Source organism: Quercus robur, chromosome 4 (genome assembly GCF_932294415.1).
Source record: "Quercus robur chromosome 4, dhQueRobu3.1, whole genome shotgun sequence".
In the NCBI taxonomy this organism is placed as follows: Eukaryota; Viridiplantae; Streptophyta; class Magnoliopsida; order Fagales; family Fagaceae; genus Quercus; species Quercus robur.
The window spans coordinates 81,957,066-81,976,185 of record NC_065537.1 but is presented as its reverse complement, the minus strand read 5'-3'; the positions used below and the strand labels follow the sequence as shown (position 1 = coordinate 81,976,185).

Here is a 19,120-nt window from a genome sequence, read left to right as displayed (position 1 = left end):
GATGAGAATCCAAGGTGACACCAACCAATTTAGCTCCAAAAAAAGAGTTGCACACCCAACAAGACTAATAGGTATCACTAGCAAAGATCTAGCCGGAATACATTTTATATCTTTTCCGGCATTGATAAATCAATTTACAATCATTTTTTAGAAATCTAAAATGTTTAATTACAAACAAATTTTGAAATTGACTAACTACAAAGAATTTTGTGCATGACAACAAATTTGGAAGGAAATAGAACACTATTTAGTAGAGCCTTATTCTGGTTTCAATTTTCCTCCTATATCTTGGGCATATCTCAAGGTCTTCTCCACAATCGCAACATGTCTGCATACAAAGACATTTATAGAAGAAATTTGTTAAATGTTAATACATTTCCCTCACTTATCTCTTCTAAAGAGAATGAGCAAATGGAAGAGGAAAATTTACCTGGTGTCCACAACCATAGGCCATGTCCTTGTACGCTGACCACTAGATAGGTGTCGGTTCATATATTCACAACCGACTTGAACAAGCCCCCCCCCCCCCCCCTCCTTTTCTTCCATAGCTGTCCATACCACCAATATTGCAGTTACTTCTCTCTTTTTATAATCTCATCATAACATAAACATAAATATTAATGGAAAATTGAGGTGGCAAGAATATACTAAATTATCTATGGGTTAATGCTAATTAAATGATAGAAATCATAAATGGAATTCACCCTTCTAATTGAACAATAAAAAAAATACACACTGATAATGTCACATCATATTCAACAAGAAAATAATGTCACGCCAAATTTAATTTAATTAATTAAGGAAAAGTAATTTGAAGATTCAGAAAGAAATAAGCATTAAAATTTATCTACGAATGTTCAGTTGTATGTTTTGTGTGTAACCATTCTCCTGTTCAATAATGCAGTCATTTTTTATGACAGTAATCTATTAAATTATATTCCTGATCTATAACATGTAACTAATCTCAGTTAAATATAGCGATATCCAACAATTTTGAATTGGCTATACATATATCCTAAAAAGCACGTCAAAATCCAGAAAGCTAATATCTGACTTACTGAACAATCCAAACTAATCTGCAACTCCAACTGGTCTGTCACAGAGCTCTCAAAAGGAAAATATGCGCATCCATGATCCCTTAGCACCAAGAGGAACCTAACAATATTTATTATTTTAAGAAAGGGTTTAAGAAAAATTTGACCAAGTACATGCTCTGTAGAAGCCATTGCACAATATAACTTAGCAGATACCTGCAACGTCCTTCCCATTACTACTTCAACCTCTTGTGGACTAGCTGTGTGCTCCCCAATCAGTTGCTGGAACTTTTGCCTGAGAAAGCCAGATATGTCTTTGCCAATGAAGTATGACGGTTTTTAGACCCCTTAAAACCAATTGATTTAACCTAGGTAATTGGCCAAGTTGTTACTTAGTCCAATTTAACAAGTATAGATAATCACAATAATAAAGATCAAATCAAGCAAAGCAGCAGAAAATAAATAACAAAAGATATGATCACCCAGGAAATCAAACCAGTAAAAATCTGGAGAGGATTTAACCTAGCTATCCTCAAGGTAAAAAGCAAATCCACTAAAAAGAATCGAAGTTCATAGAATAAGACTTACAAGCCCTCACGCTCGACTTCTTATTGCTACCAACCAGTAGAACTTACTGACACGACCACGTGTAAGCTCCGAATCCACGGACTTCTTCTTTCTTTGGCCTTTGCAAAACACAAACACCCCCGTTTGTGACTTTGAGATCTCACTCAAAGGTTTAGCAACACAAACTCTCCTATTTGTGACTCCAAGACCACCCTTGAAGGTTTAGATCATCAACACCTTTGATGACTAGAGAAGGCAGCAACTTCTACAATACCGGATCTTGAGATTCTTCAAGGAATAGCACCGGTAGAAGACATAAGAGAGCTTTTTAGGAACAAAACCCTAAATACAAAAGAGGCACACTATTTTCTCTCTGAAAAGTCTAATAAAAATGTGCTTAGGGTTTCCTTTATATACTGGGAGAAGTAGATTAGAAACCCTAATCCTAAATGATCTTGAACCGCTGTTTGGGTTTAATTAAAATTCTGCAGATACGACTTTCGATCGATCGAGCCTGTCTTTCGATTGATTGAACCAGACAGATTATGAAATCTTCTTCCTGCAGCTTGTATGTTCTTGAATTTTGACTTGAATCACATTGAGCATTGTCTAATAAAACCTATAGACTCTAAGATCTATATCTAGACAAGTTTGTATTCACGATTTGCCAATTGTTCTAAACATTTAGAACCTAACAAAGTAGAATCCTTGGTCTACCTGCAATTCAAGGCAAACATGAAAAGTTAGAAATCTATAGTAAATAGGAATTAGTGGCTGAATATGTAGACAAAACTTTATATATACATACAACCGAGCTGATATCATACCAAAGTCATCTTCCGATAGTCTATTGATGAACCAATTTGATGAAATATACATCGTTCCTACACAATAGAATTTTAAAATTTAGCATGTTAATACTAAAACAACAACAAGCAAGCCCCATTCCCGAAACTTTGGAGAAATGCTACTCTTTCGAGTCTTTGCTTTCTCATATATATAAACAAATGCATCATCAGACCATCGCTTCCTTAAAAATCACATGCATAAGTGGGGAATAGCACACACAAACTCAAAAGAAAACTTTTGGTCACAAAACAAGTGGCTTGGCATAGAGGTTATTAGGAGCACAATTTGAGGTGAAGACAAGAATCTATACTTACCTTCCACCAGAAACACAAACATACGATTGTTATGTTCTCTTTCAGAATAAATGTACAAGTTCAAAATTGTAGAGCAAAGAACGCAAGAAAACAGAGGCAATTAAACTACTTACAACACCATTGCTGAATAGATGTCTAAACAAACTGTTTAGTATCAATGCATCAACGACGTCAGTCACCTATGGGGAGCCACATTACAAAGGAAATCAGGATTTTTATAAAATTACAAAGCAATTGGCTGTGATATACAGAGGCAACTTTTTTATGATAAGTATGATATACAGAGGGAACTATATGACAACTAGTAGTATTTTACCATAAATTCATCAAGACATAATAAAATTGCTTCATCAGTGTAACGCCCCAAAATCATAGGCAATAAAAATCTATTTAATCTGAATAATCCATAAAAATATTAAATAAAAGAAACTAGCAACCTTGAAACTGATTACAAAAGTCAGAGCTCTAATTCACCAAATACAAAACATCCTCAAAATAATTCTCCAATACAAAGTTTAATGCCATAAAATAATAATAAAATCCTCAATTCCACAAAAATAGTTTGTAACATCTGTCTCCCAAGAATCTTTACTCCAGTAATCCACCTAATGTATCTGTAATGGGAAATAAAGGGGGATGAGATAACTCAATAAGTGGAATTCACTAACATTGGGGTGTGGGAACAAACCTTTCAAATAAATAATTCTTTCAACAGATTCACAACTTATAACTCACCAATATTTTGTCATCAACTATTTCATGTAAAAGAAAATAATATCTTTATATTGTGAGCCATCATAATATATATATTGATACCATCACATAAACAATTCCCTAGGCTTTTCTCGTGGTCAACGTTTACGCCCCGTTGACAGGATTGTGCTGTCCCCTTTTTGGGACTGGAACCTCCTTTCATCCCACTTCTCAAGGATGGCTCCTTTGGAACCTAAAGGTACACTCCCTTGCTAAGGAGCTTCCTTTTGGATCCTCAATAGTATGCTCTCTTGCTAAGGAGCTATCAAATGTGCACTGTCCCCTTTTGGGACCGTCCCTTGCTAAGGACTAGCTGCAGCATGATTGTCCCTTGCTAAGGACTAAATATCATACTGAGCTTCTAATCACGACTTGCCATAGGTTTTCAAAACATATTCAATATGCTCACAAAATAATCCATTCATACTTCTCAAAATATAAAGACATATTCACACATACAAGTTTAAATAAAATTAGGTTGTCCCACAAGTTTTTCATAAAACGAATAGCCAATGTGCACATCAAACATTTGTAAAATATTCATTTATATATAGAATATCAACATATTCTTTCATATAAAATAGTTTAATAATTAACACTGTTTTGGGAAAACCCCCAAAATTAGTAAACACCACTTACCTCTTTAGCTGCAAAAATAAAGGAAATCAACCTCCCTTGAATCACAACAATTCACTAGAATTAGAACCTAGCAATACCAAAAATAAGTTCATCAATACGCAATTTCCCACTTCAAAATTTATTTTTACACTTAAACGGTTTTATCCTAATCAATTTTAATATATCCAAAATCCTCAATTTATTCACTTAACTATCAAATTTACTATTGGAAGCCACATATTGTCTTAATTTATTGCTTAGCATTCCCTCTTGATGCCACTAGATGTCCATTGACTCTAACCATTATGTATATAACTATATATATTCAACTTAACATTGAAGGCCACGCGAGATTGCTTTAATCCATCAATCTAGTGCTAGAATGCTCCCTTGATGCCGCTAGGCATCTACTGACCTTAATATTACATATATATATATATATATATATATATATTAAACCAAAGTGAAAGCTACGTAAACAATCAAGCTTGGACCATGCTTAGTAGGGAAAAGCATGGCAATACTTGAGGTAGCATGTGTAGCATGGCAAACGGTCAGAGTTTATTTATTATTCTTAGTTTTTCAGCCGCAATGTTGGACTTAGAACTACTAGATCAGTGCAGCTATGTAAACAATTGCTAATATAATATTGAACCATCACTACAAGGACCCAAAATCTATTACACGTTGAACTAGTGTGAATGCAAAATAACCGGTCAACAATTGTGGCTTAGTGTGAATGCAATAACATAAGCAATCTTTTCACTTTAACATGGTGACCAAGTCCACACTTATTACTCTATTTGGCTCAATTTCAAGTCTGTATCTCTGCCTGACATATTGACCAAGTCTTTATCTAATATAATACAATTATAGGAAACCCTTTTCTATTAGTATAATGATAGTCTAGGTTCCAATCAATTGCAAGCTATTGACCATACAAACTTTTTAAATCTTGAGCTTGAGAAAAATCATACCTGAAGACTCCCACCAACGCCACAGTGGAGAAAGGCAGAAATTCAATTGTCGGCTGAAGCAAAAAGAAATCCCATCAGAAAAACACGTGTGACCTAAGAGGAAAAAGGCTAGGGTTTTCAAGGCCCATATATGTACTTATGTCACCTCACTTGGGCTTCATATTTCATAGAATTTATCTTCTTTTTTAATACATTAGGCCCAAATTTATTTAATCCATTTTAATTTTAGGCCTCCATTAAAAATTAACGTATAGTCATTTAATTGGTATCAAATTATGGGGTGTTACATCCTTCCCCCCTAAAAAAAATTTCGTCCTCGAAATCGTACAGGCCTTCGTTAATGAACAACTCTGGATACTTTGATTTCATCTCATCTTCTCGCTCCCAAGATGCCTCCTCCACTGTGTGATTCTTCCAAAGAACCTTAACCAATGTTATGGTCTTGGTGCGTAGCACATGGTCCTTACGGTCAAGAATTTGGATTGGAACTTCCTCATAAGTCAAGTTGTCTTTGATCTTGAGTGGCTCATAGTTCAAGACATGTGAAGGATCCGGGATGTACTTTCTCAGCATGGAAACATGAAACACATTATGCACTCCTGCAAGTGTAGGCGGTAAGGCCAACTCATAGGTAACTTTACCAATACGTTTCAGGATCTCAAATGGACCAACAAATCTGGGACTCAACTTCCCTTTCTTCCCAAATCTCATCACACCCTTCATTGGGGAGACTTTCAAAAATACCATATCTCCAACTTCAAATTCTACTTTCTTCCTTGAGTGGTCATAATAACTCTTCTGTCGACTTTGTGCTGTTTGCAATCTTTTATGAATCAAATCAATCTTCTCAGATGTCATCTGAATGATTTCTGGTCCCAACAATTTCCTCTCACCAACCTCTTCCCAACACAATGGGGACCTGCATTTTCTACCATACAAAGCCTCATAGGGAGCTATCTCAATACTAGAGTGGTAGCTATTATTATAGGCAAATTCCACTAAAGACAAGTATTTTTCCCAATTCCCTTTGAAATCCAATACACAAGCCCTTAACATATCCTCCAGAGTACGAATAGTCCTTTCTGATAATCCATCAGTTTGTGGGTGGAAGGCAGTACTAAAGCTAAGATTAGTACCCAAAGCTTTATGTAGGCTTTCCCAAAACCTTGAGGTGAATCTTGGGTCTCGATCGGACACAATTGATGCTGGAACTCCGTGAAGACTCACAATCTCATCAATATATATATGTGCTAGCTGATCAAGTGAGTAAGTCATCTTAACAGGAATAAAATGTGCTGTCTTTGTCATTCTGTCCACAATTACCCAAATGGCCTCATGTCCCTTAGGAGATCTTGGCAAACCAGTCACAAAATCCATACATATACACTCCCACTTCCACTCAGGAATGGGAAGTGGTTGCAGCAATCCTGAAGGTTTCTGGTGTATTGCCTTAATTTGCTGACAAGTCAAGCATTGTTCCACAAACTGAGCTATCTCCCTCTTCATGTTATTCCACCAATACGTTTCTTGAATGTCATGATACATTTTAGTGCTACCAGGATGCACTGAGTATGGGGTACGATGAGCTTCTTCCATAATCTCCTTCTTTATTGCAAAATCATTTGGCACACAAAGTCTTTTTCCAAACCGCAAGACACCATCATTAGACACATTAAATTCTGGTCTCTTCCCTTCTTGTACTTCTTCTATGATCTTTATAACTTGTGCATCATCAACCTGTGAACTCTTAATCTTCTCAATCAAAGTGGGTTGTATTGTCAAACTAGCCATAAAGACTTGGGAATCACCCACGACAATTTCAATTCCCAACCTCTCCAAGTCCTTAATAATCTCCTTTTGAGTAGTTAACAAGGCAGCTGAGAAACCAGAAGACTTCCGACTAAGCGCATCAGCTACCACATTAGCCTTGCCTGGATGGTAATTGATTGAGCAATCATAATCTTTAATCAACTCAAGCCACCTTCGTTGCCTCATATTCAATTCTTTCTGAGTAAAGAAGTACTTCAAGCTCTTATGATCTGTATAAATCTCACACCTTTCACCATACAAATAATGTCTCCAAATCTTCAATGCAAACACCACTGCAGCCAACTCCAAATCATGAGTGGGATAATTTTGTTCATAACTTTTTAATTGGCGGGATGCATAAGCTATGACTTTACCATGCTGCATCAACACACAACCAAGCCCTTTTCTTGAGGCATCACTATAAATAACAAAGCCCCCCATGTTGCTGGGGATGGTTAGTACTGGTGCGGTGACCAACCTTTGCTTAAGTTCTTGAAAACTCTTCTCACATTCATCTGTCCACTCAAACTTGGCATTCTTACGAGTTAGGTGAGTCAAAGGGGCTGCAATACGGGAAAATCCCTCTACAAACCTTCTATAATAGCCAGCAAGGCCCAAAAAGCTTCTAATCTCACTCACATTCGTCGGTCTTGCCCAATCAACCACAGCTTCAACCTTACTAGGGTCTACAGAAATCCCTGCCTTAGATATCACATGCCCTAGGAACACCACTTGGTCAAGCCAAAATTCACACTTCTTAAACTTGGCATATAGCTTCTTCTCCCTTAAAATTTGAAAAACAATTCTCAAGTGCTCTTCATGTTCTTCCATGCTTTTGGAGAAGATTAGAATGTCATCAATAAAGACAATAACAAAGTGGTCTAAGTACTCATGAAACACCCTATTCATCAAGTCCATAAACGCAGCAGGAGCATTGGTCAATCCAAAAGGCATTACCAAGAATTCATAGTGCCCATACCTAGTCCTGAAAGCTGTCTTGGGTATGTCTTCACCCTTGATCTTCAACTGGTGATACCCAGAACGAAGGTCAATCTTAGAGAAGACTTGTGCCCCTTGCAATTGATCAAACAGGTCATCAATACGAGGGAGAGGGTATTTGTTTCTCACAGTAACCCGGTTCAACTCACGGTAGTTAATACACAACCTCATAGTCCCATCCTTCTTCTTCACAAATAAAACTGGTGCACCCCAAGGAGATGCACTTGGTCTGATGAACCCCTTATCAAGAAGTTCTTGTAACTGTTCCTTGAGCTCCTTAAGTTCAGTTGGTGCCATCCGATATGGTGCTTTCGAAATAGGAGAAGTTCCAGGGAGCAAATCAATAGAGAATTCAATCTCCCTATCTATAGGTATCCCTGGTAGGTCTTCAGGAAAGACATCAGGGAACTCCCTTACAACAGGGATATCATCCAACTTCAATACATCTTTCCTAGTGTCCGCCACATGAGCTAGGTACCCTTGGCATCCTTTCCGTAAAAGATGCTTAGCTCGAAGGGCTGATATCACCCTAGGTAAAGCATGCATCCTAGAGCCCTTAAACCGAAATTCATGTTCTCCTAGAGGCCGAAACACCACTTCTTTTCTAAAACAATCTACACTAGCATGATAAGCCGCCAGCCAGTCCATGCCCAAAATTACATCATAGTCATACATGTCCATCACAATCAAATCTGCTAACATTTCCCTATCCTCAATTTGGATGACACAAGACTTAAGCATAAAATTACACACCAAAGAATCACCCATAGGGGTGGCCACAGACAAATCATAATCCATAAGTCCAGGTTTCTTATCACATAACTTAGCATATTGAGAGGAGATGAAAGAGTGTGTAGATCCAGAATCAAATAGAGTTTTAGCAAAGTTTGAGAATAAAGGGAGGATACCTGTAACCACAGTATCCGAAGCTTGGACATCTTGTGGTGTGAGTGCAAACACTCTCCCTTGTGCTTTCCTCCTCTGATCATTCTTTCCAGGTTGTGCCATTGAGTTTTGTTGAGGAGAAGTACAACTTCTAGCTAAGTGTCCTGTCTTTCCACAGTTATAACAAGCCTTTCCTTCAAAGAAACACGGCTTATCTCCATGAAACCTTCCACATGTAGGGAAAGCATTCAAACTTCTACCTTGAGCATTCTGGGGTGGATTCTTATTTTCTGGCTTATTTGATGATGAATTACTCCCAGACCTCCCAAAAGATCCTTTCTTGTTCCAATGACCTTGAGCATTGCCTTGATGAAAGCCTATCTGTCCAGTGTTTCTAGGTGGGTTCTCCTTCCTAACATTGTTCTTGAAATCTTCCTCCAGTCTCATAGCTCTCTTCACTGACTCTGCATAGTTATCAACCCCTGCTGCAATCAAATGGTGTCGAAGTCTCTCATTCAACTCCTTTTGAAATCTGCTTGCTTTCTTCGCCTCAGTAAGGATTAAGTGGGGTCCAAAGCGAGATAACTCGATGAATTTAGCAGCATACTGCTCAACAGTCATACTTCCTTGCACCAAATCAGCAAATTCCATCTCTTTTCGTTCTCGAACCACCTCAGGGAAGTAGTTATCATAGAAACCCCCTTTAAATTTCTCCCAAGTGATGGGATTTCTCTCAGTGTCCATTCCCTCCAAAATGGCTTTAGTAGATCTCCACCAACGCTCAGCTTCTCCTATCAACTTGAAAGTTGCAAACCGCACCTTCTAAGAGTCAGTGCAATCTAAAGCTTCTAACAATTTCTCCATTTGCAAGAACCAATTCTCAGCTTCTGTAGGATCTGGCTTCCCATCAAAGGAAGGGGGATTCTGCTTCATAAAAGTCTCAAAAGAGCAACCAGCCCTTGCCTCTACTCTACCTACGCCTCTACTAGCAACATGGGCCAACCTGTCCAACAGTCGGGCAGCAGCTTCATCCAAAGGATCAGTGCGTGTCACCCTAGGACGTTCATTATTTCTCATGTCTTGAGTGACTTCAGCCTCAGTATTAACCCTTGCTTTGGTTGGCCTTCGCAAATTAACAATAGGTTCCTCGCTATTGGAATTAGCTACTCTCTTCTTTTTGGGTGGCATGATACCTAGTTAACAAAGAATCAAGAAATATAGATGGTGCAACAATTATTATTACTACAAATAAGAAGTACACTGCTAAAATTATTTAAAATATCTCATCAAACATAACCCAAAATCCAAATGCTCTAACAAAAATCAAGATCATAGCCTAGTTTCAAGTGTCTATAAAATCATAACCTAGTTTTCAAGTGTCTACAGAATCATATCCTAAGCTCTGATACCACAAATGTAACGCCCCAAAATCATAGGCAATAAAAATCTATTTAATCTGAATAATCCATAAAAATATTAAATGAAAGAAACTAGCAACCTTGAAACTGATTACAAAAGTCAGAGCTCTAATTCACCAAATACAAAACATCCTCAAAATAATTCTCCAATACAAAGTTTAATGCCATAAAATAATAATAAAATCCTCAATTCCACAAAAATAGTTTGTAACATCTGTCTCCCAAGAATCTTTACTCCAGTAATCCACCTAATGTATCTGTAATGGGAAATAAAGGGGGATGAGATAACTCAATAAGTGGAATTCACTAACATTGGGGTGTGGGAACAAACCTTTCAAATAAATAATTCTTTCAACAGATTCACAACTTATAACTCACCAATATTTTGTCATCAACTATTTCATGTAAAAGAAAATAATATCTTTATATTGTGAGCCATCATAATATATATATTGATACCATCACATAAACAATTCCCTAGGCTTTTCTCGTGGTCAACGTTTACGCCCCGTTGACAGGATTGTGCTGTCCCCTTTTTGGGACTGGAACCTCCTTTCATCCCACTTCTCAAGGATGGCTCCTTTGGAACCTAAAGGTACACTCCCTTGCTAAGGAGCTTCCTTTTGGATCCTCAATAGTATGCTCTCTTGCTAAGGAGCTATCAAATGTGCACTGTCCCCTTTTGGGACCGTCCCTTGCTAAGGACTAGCTGCAGCATGATTGTCCCTTGCTAAGGACTAAATATCATACTGAGCTTCTAATCACGACTTGCCATAGGTTTTCAAAACATATTCTATATGCTCACAAAATAATCCATTCATACTTCTCAAAATATAAAGACATATTCACACATACAAGTTTAAATAAAATTAGGTTGTCCCACAAGTTTTTCATAAAACGAATAGCCAATGTGCACATCAAACATTTGTAAAATATTCATTTATATATAGAATATCAACATATTCTTTCATATAAAATAGTTTAATAATTAACACTGTTTTGGGAAAACCCCCAAAATTAGTAAACACCACTTACCTCTTTAGCTGCAAAAATAAAGGAAATCAACCTCCCTTGAATCACAACAATTCACTAGAATTAGAACCTAGCAATACCAAAAATAAGTTCATCAATACGCAATTTCCCACTTCAAAATTTATTTTTACACTTAAACGGTTTTATCCTAATCAATTTTAATATATCCAAAATCCTCCATTTATTCACTTAACTATCAAATTTACTATTGGAAGCCACATATTGTCTTAATTTGTTGCTTAGCATTCCCTCTTGATGCCACTAGATGTCCATTGACTCTAACCATTATGTATATAACTATATATATTCAACTTAACATTGAAGGCCACGCGAGATTGCTTTAATCCATCAATCTAGTGCTAGAATGCTCCCTTGATGCCGCTAGGCATCTACTGACCTTAATATTACATATATATATATATATATATTAAACCAAAGTGAAAGCTACGTAAACAATCAAGCTTGGACCATGCTTAGTAGGGAAAAGCATGGCAATACTTGAGGTAGCATGTGTAGCATGGCAAACGGTCAGAGTTTATTTATTATTCTTAGTTTTTCAGCCGCAATGTTGGACTTAGAACTACTAGATCAGTGCAGCTATGTAAACAATTGCTAATATAATATTGAACCATCACTACAAGGACCCAAAATCTATTACACGTTGAACTAGTGTGAATGCAAAATAACCGGTCAACAATTGTGGCTTAGTGTGAATGCAATAACATAAGCATTCTTTTCACTTTAACATGGTGACCAAGTCCACACTTATTACTCTATTTGGCTCAATTTCAAGTCTGTATCTCTGCCTGACATATTGACCAAGTCTTTATCTAATATAATACAATTATAGGAAACCCTTTTCTATTAGTATAATGATAGTCTAGGTTCCAATCAATTGCAAGCTATTGACCATACAAACTTTTTAAATCTTGAGCTTGAGAAAAATCATACCTGAAGACTCCCACCAACGCCACAGTGGAGAAAGGCAGAAATTCAATTGTCGGCTGAAGCAAAAAGAAATCCCATCAGAAAAACACGTGTGACCTAAGAGGAAAAAGGCTAGGGTTTTCAAGGCCCATATATGTACTTATGTCACCTCACTTGGGCTTCATATTCCATAGAATTTATCTTCTTTTTTAATACATTAGGCCCAAATTTATTTAATCCATTTTAATTTTAGGCCTCCATTAAAAATTAACGTATAGTCATTTAATTGGTATCAAATTATGGGGTGTTACAATCAGATATTTCATCGGTAACAGCTTCAACTGAATCTGCCACACCCCTGTGCTTCTGCAAAAAAAAAAAGAAAAAAGAAATAAAAAATCCATGACAAACTTCAAAATCTGCATAAGACTAGGTGCCACGTAAAAACTAGAGTGAATGAGATGAACTCTGGACCGGGAAGTGATAACAAATTTCACAATGTGTTCGTAAGAGACAAAATTTGTGGGTCTAACTAAACTGAAACATTTAGCTTTCTAGACCAATTTCTCAAACTACCAATAAGATAAGGCTGGAAGGACCAAAGAAGAAAAATAGTTCATCAATATGCATGCCAGTTAGAGGTTTAAAACAGCCTGGTCTGTAAGCCTATTGATATTAACCATCCAAGAGATTGCTCACTAACCCATTGTATGTTTTGCCATTTTTGAAAATTATCTAAACTAGTCGCGGACCCGCACGTTGCGCGTGATAAATTTTTTATGATAATGATATATATATACATATATATATATATATATATTTCAGGATTCATGGTGATTGGAGGTTTTGGTCTTTGAATTAATTTTGTATTATTAAAGATTAGTATTCGGAATAGAATGAGGAAATTTTATTGTAGATTTCATTTTTGAAACATAATTTCTGCCATTGTCTAATTTGTACATTTCCAAGTCAATTGAGCACATTTTGCATGTTACATGTAATTCTTCATTTCCATAAGGGTAAGGGCATTCACGATCCCAATGACCCACTCCATTTTTCTTGCATGCTTGGTTATTTGGGATGCAAAATGTGTTTGTTCCAAAAGTTGTATGTCGAAGGATTTGTTGATAGTTTTGCGGCAATAGTTTTCCATCTGGTTGGTTTAGAATTGATAACAGTAATTGTATTCCCTCATCATTTGATTTGCATAACAGCGCAATTGCCAATCTGTATTTTGCATTTTTGTCTCCTTCTATGTTGGCTTGAAAAAGATTTCTTTTCCCGCTTTAGTTTGATCTTGTACAAAATATTTGTGAGCTTCGACTCAAAATAGTGCTTGCTTGTTTCCAGCCCTAAAGCATTGATGAATGAGTTTTCCTTCCTCCTTTCGAAGGAATAGAGAATTTTGGAGCAATCCAGTTAGATTGATGTCATGAAGAACTTTTTTTTTTGGCTAGCCAATTGAATAGCTTGCTGCAGCTGTTTTTTGTAAACATAAACACATTAAGAAGCTGATGTGCTTAAAAAAAAATCAACTGATGACAAAACATTTCATTTATCATATACTAAGGATGACACATGAACATTGTTATCATCACAATTGCAATATTGGATCTATGAAGTCAAAAAAAAATTTTTTCAAAAATATATCAATGACTCTAAAATTGTGCATGACTTCATTGTATAAAGTTTATAAAAAGGGAAAATATAAGACTACAATATTTTGTGCCACAATTTTGGACGTTGTAGATTGTGATTAGTAGAGAAAAAGTGCAAAGTTGACGTTGCTTTAAAATTTTGGCTATTGTCTTCCCACACTGAATAATATTTTGACCAATAATTCTGTAGGTAATTCATGTTACATGCGCATTTTTGTGATTGTGTAAAGAGTATTTTTGATATTTTTGGTTTGTATTTTTGAAGTTGTTTAGGATTGTAATTTATAGTATTTTTCTAGCTTTATGATGAGTGAACAGTTTTAATTATTTTATTCATAATTTTCATCGTTTAGTTATAAATATGTAAATTAAAGCATAAGAATACGTAAATGCAAAGTTAAACATAAATTTATAACCATCCATGATAAATATATATAGACAATTTTTGCTTTTTTTTATTGTTGCATAAATTATTATTTAATTGTCTAGTTATAAATATCTAAATTAAGTAGATGAACTTTTTCCAAAAAAAATAAATAAATAAATAAATAGATGAATATGTAAAATCCTCTCACACGTTATTCTTACAACCAAAGAAGGTGCCATTTCACTCATTTGTTTACTTCATGACTGATGATCAATATTCTGATCAAAGAATCATAGATCAACCATTTCAACCAACTAACATATAAATGAGAGATCCAAATCCACATCTCAGTCTTTCTGATTAATATATACATATAAAAGGCAAAAAAAAAAAAAACCATCATAGCAAAGTCTAATACATACCAGAAGCAAAGCCTCTCTAGAACACAGGGATCCTGAGGTATGAGGCAGCCCTTGAAGCTATGTTTGAATGAATAATAAATTGGTAGAAACCAAAAGATAATGTAAAAATATAAAAATATTTTAACATGGCCTTTTCATTTTATTTATAATTGGGAGTTTGACATACTTGAAAAAACAATCCAGCTTTTGAACTTGCAATTTAATAGATAGTTCGTAATCAATTTGTAAAAATTATGAACAACCTACACAACCAAAAGATAATATAAAAAATATTATAGTAAGTTCACACAAGTAACATGAAGAGCATTTTTCTAAAACTATTTGGAGATTCTTGCCTTTATGCAGTTCCATTAATAATGAAAACATCATAGGGTAAGACCCAACCCAAATGCTTAATCCAACCTCGTTTTTTTATTTTTTATCTCCCTTTATTTTTACTCTTTCACTTTGTGTTAAAAGCTTCTACTGCCTATTTTAGCACTACCCTGAATTCTCACCTACATGCTATATATGCTTTTTTTTTTTCTTTTCTTTTTTTACCGTTCATAATTTATGAACCCAACAAAGACAACTGGAGAACCCTTATTCCCCTTAACTTTTATTCTCTCCTAACCTATCCATTTCACTGATCAATGACATATATTCAACCTCATAGAAATTCAAGCTCTGATTGGTGCCTTATAAACAATTCCAGAAGTAGCAACATCTCTTCATCGAATGTTTTGGCTTAATTATCATTTTTCAGTCAAATTATAGAAAGCCATTTGATTACACCCACCTAAAAATCAATTTCTAACTAATATTTAGAGATACTTGACTATATATTCCAGCTTTTGAACTTGCAATTTAATAGATAATCCATATTAAATTGGTAGCAAATATGAACAACCTATACAACCAAAAGATAATATAAAAAAATCTTAGCATAGCATGTTCATTTTATTTATAATTGAGAGTTGGACACATTTGAAGAAACAATCTAGCTCTATTTACAATGGGATTTCCCAGCAAAGCAGCTCATTCAACAATGTCCTATTTCTTTTGGTTACATAAATTGTTCGGGCAACAATGGAATTTCCCAAAAGGCATATGATGCATGGCTGATGCACTTCGGTTATTTATTGTGAGCTACAAAAGAGAATTTGTAAAATCACATCCCAAAAGGAATATGAGATACTATGGAAGGACTCTGATGTTGCACCTACATCACAGCTTGTGGCAAGATACACTGGTTCGAATGAAAGTTTACAGGTATAAATGCCGTATTGGGAAATTTTCTTCAGACAATCTTGAAAATTTTGAGCAATTGTGCTATGTATTTCATTTAACTTTACATCAATCTGGGGTAATCTTATAGATCTACTAACAATCTCAAATTTGATGGCCTACGATATTATTTTACTGAGTTTCACATATATGGAAAATGATGCAAACGTTTTGACTCCAAATATTCATGGCCATTTAAGCGTATATTTTCGTGAATACATCCCTGAAGTGGACTCAGTTAAAGTCAAGTTTAAGGTAAGTACTCGATTTCCTTCAAAGACAATATACTGATATAGGGAAAGTAACCTATCATAGAAACCACACTCACATAGTTCTCCAAAATGCAAATATGATCAGAATCTTGATGTATTAAACCATGCTTTGTAACAAAACCTGTATTTAGCAAGTTGTTCAATGCAGATAATAATAATAAAAATATCCAATAGGAAAAAAAGAAACCTGAACATTTCAAGCAAAGAGTAACATGGCAATCAGTACATATTTCATCAAAATACATGCTTAAATATATATAGCTCAATTGGCACTTCTTTCTCCTATAATAATTAGTTGAAAGGTGAGGTCAAGAGTTTAAAACCTGCTAGGTACATCTGTAACTTACCAATAAAACAAAATGGAACAGGTGAAATGTATTGGTTGTAAATTGTAATATGTGATTCCCATATTTATTGGGATGCCTTGTGAGGATATTTTGTGTTCTTAATGTTTCTTAGATTTGTTTCAATGAATTACCTGCCTGAAAAAGAAAAATGAATAAGTAAAAAAATATGCAGATAGTAGAAGTGTTTAGGATGGGGCCATGAAGGTATCAATTCTACATATAGTAGGATCACTACTTATCAAGAGGCATATTTTCTACTTACCAAATTCTATAGTCATATTGATTGTCCATGATTTAAAGTTGTCCACTGGGTGGAGGAGATTTAATCCAAGACATTGGAATACCTTTCAGAAGATCCAACAATTAACAATTATGCAAATCTCTAATATCTATGGAGTGGCTTATATGAGAATTCTTTGTATTTTTTGCATTACGAATATGAAATTTGCTCACACACCTACACAATAACATGTTCCATATGACTATGGCTTTACAATTACATAACCTATACATTAGGTTGAACAATAACATCCATATTAGATTAAGTTCCTTAGCTGGAGAGCAAAATATATTTCCCACTCACATAGATATTTTGTAACATATTGTAAATGTGAAGAATCTTACATTTTTTTCTTTATTGAAATTTCAACATAGATAGAAAAAGAAAGATATATGAGCAGATGGTGGCCAAAAAAAAAGAAGAGCTAAGAGGATTTCAGAAATATCTTTAGTAACATCGTAGCCTATGATTCATAGGAAAGAGAAATAGGATTCAAATTCTTTTCTTTTAAATTAATTATTATAGTGGAGTACAAAAGGACGAATTTGAAGGGCTTAAATAGTCAGTTGTTTAAGGCGGCACATAAATATTGGAGAACCATCCAAATTAGTGAAAAAACTTCACAATGGATCTCATAAAAAAGAAAACACAAACTCTATACTAATTTAATGGCCACCATTTCATACAGCCATGAGCTGTACAATTTACAAAGCACACAGCATCCCTCATGTCTTTCATTAAGAGAACATTCTCTTCGATATTCCTTCCCATGACAAGTGTGGTTTGGTGCTGACCAATCAATATACTTAAGCCAAGGCTTAAATCCTATCGGCCCAGACTGTAGTAATGCATATATATATATTATGTTACAACATAGATAGGTCTACAATCACCCATTTTAGATGGCTTGGGAACCTTAGTAATTCATGAGAAGATGGTGGTGTTTACCTCCTTAATAATTAGTACCTGACCTGAAAAACAATTGAATGGCACTTGTAACATCTTGCACAACACTCTACGCCTATTTAAAAAGGGGACTGAGAAACCATATGGAGTTATACCAGAGGGTTTTATCTCCATCCATGCAAATGTCAAACCTTTTAAAAGGTCTAACTCACAAGGAAAATGTAAAAACAGGTCTAGTCCAATTCACACATGGCCAAAATCGAGTTAGAATCCTAAAGACTCTTCACCTCAAATTGGATTATTTGAATCCTGGGGTAAGTTTTCTCTTTAAACAATAGAATCAATAGAAAGAAAGGATATATAAAATTTTAAACCTTTTTTTACATCGATAGTTGGGGTGGGGGCATTTGAATTCTAGAATATGATTTCTATAAAATTAAAATTTTCTCCTTGACCCCAATTAAATTTGTAATCAATTTCTTAATCCAATTTATTTATTTTGGGTATCAAAAGATAAGGCATTGTTTGAAAGTTAATCCGGTGCATTGGTGTAAAATTCATTTTCAATGAAGTCCTCACTCTTTTCTTAAGCCACCACTTGGTTAATCAGAAACTTTTTCTGGAACCTTTTTAGTGGAGAAAAAGTAAGTACTTCACCATTCTTGAAATAAGATGTCCAGGGAGTTCTATAATATATATTGAAAAGAAATCCTTCAAAGTAAAGGTGGAGGAAGCGGGATTAGTCTTTATGATGAGGATTATTGAAAGAAGTGATGATTTTCTACGATCAGTTTGTTCTGGGAAAAGGTACAAGAGGGTTATTAGCATCTGTGGAGGATTTAGCCAAAGCAGAACCATCACAGTGTTTTTTCTTAAGGAAGATTGATGTGCAGTAAGATAGCAAGTGAGACATGAAATGGATAATATGTAAGATGCAATATTGTTAGGCTATGAAATTGCAGTACTGTCAGGCTATGAAACAATCTTTCTTTCATGGGACAACTATCAAAGATGATTAGATGATGGTGATTTGAAACTCCAAATTTTGATTACCAAGTGTGAGCAACTTTTTGACATGATACTTGAACTAAATGCCAAAAGTTTCAACAAAAATAATAAAACACAACAATTAAGATAATGTAATCCTCTCATCCAGGTTCATCTCACCATGTAGAAGAAAGTTGAGTTGAATTGACATTCATAATAGGGGGAACCATGCTTTATTTTGTTGGAGGAATCATTCAGAGAGTGGTAAAGAAAAAGAGAGAGACAGAGAAGAATCCACAAAAATGTATTTCTGAAATTAGCATATGCAGGTTTCTACTCTATCTGTACTGAAGAATCCACAAAAAAAGTATCTCAAGTACTGAAGAATATTAAAATAGATATATACAGAATGATTCTTTTAGGGGTCACAACT

General features: G+C 35.1%; 1 protein-coding gene and 2 long non-coding RNA genes across 3 annotated transcripts; all 3 read right to left on the bottom strand.

Annotated features, from left to right (window-relative positions):
* Nucleotides 1–3,171: 3,171 nt before the first annotated feature.
* Nucleotides 3,172–4,225, bottom strand: LOC126723951 (uncharacterized). The gene is made up of 2 exons (XR_007654532.1): nucleotides 4,157–4,225; nucleotides 3,172–3,378 (listed from the first exon to the last, which is right to left on the bottom strand). It is a non-coding gene; the product is annotated as an uncharacterized LOC126723951 (long non-coding RNA).
* A 5,299-nt stretch (nucleotides 4,226–9,524) lies between these two features.
* Nucleotides 9,525–9,994, bottom strand: LOC126723949 (uncharacterized). The gene has a single exon (XM_050427972.1). It carries the CDS (start codon nucleotides 9,991–9,993, stop codon nucleotides 9,628–9,630), a length of 366 nt encoding a protein of 121 aa, XP_050283929.1. The 5' UTR covers nucleotide 9,994; the 3' UTR covers nucleotides 9,525–9,627.
* A 308-nt stretch (nucleotides 9,995–10,302) lies between these two features.
* LOC126723950 (uncharacterized) lies at nucleotides 10,303–12,264 on the bottom strand. The gene is made up of 3 exons (XR_007654531.1): nucleotides 12,207–12,264; nucleotides 11,259–11,325; nucleotides 10,303–10,480 (listed from the first exon to the last, which is right to left on the bottom strand). It is a non-coding gene; the product is annotated as an uncharacterized LOC126723950 (long non-coding RNA).
* Between the last annotated feature and the right edge of the window lie 6,856 nt (nucleotides 12,265–19,120).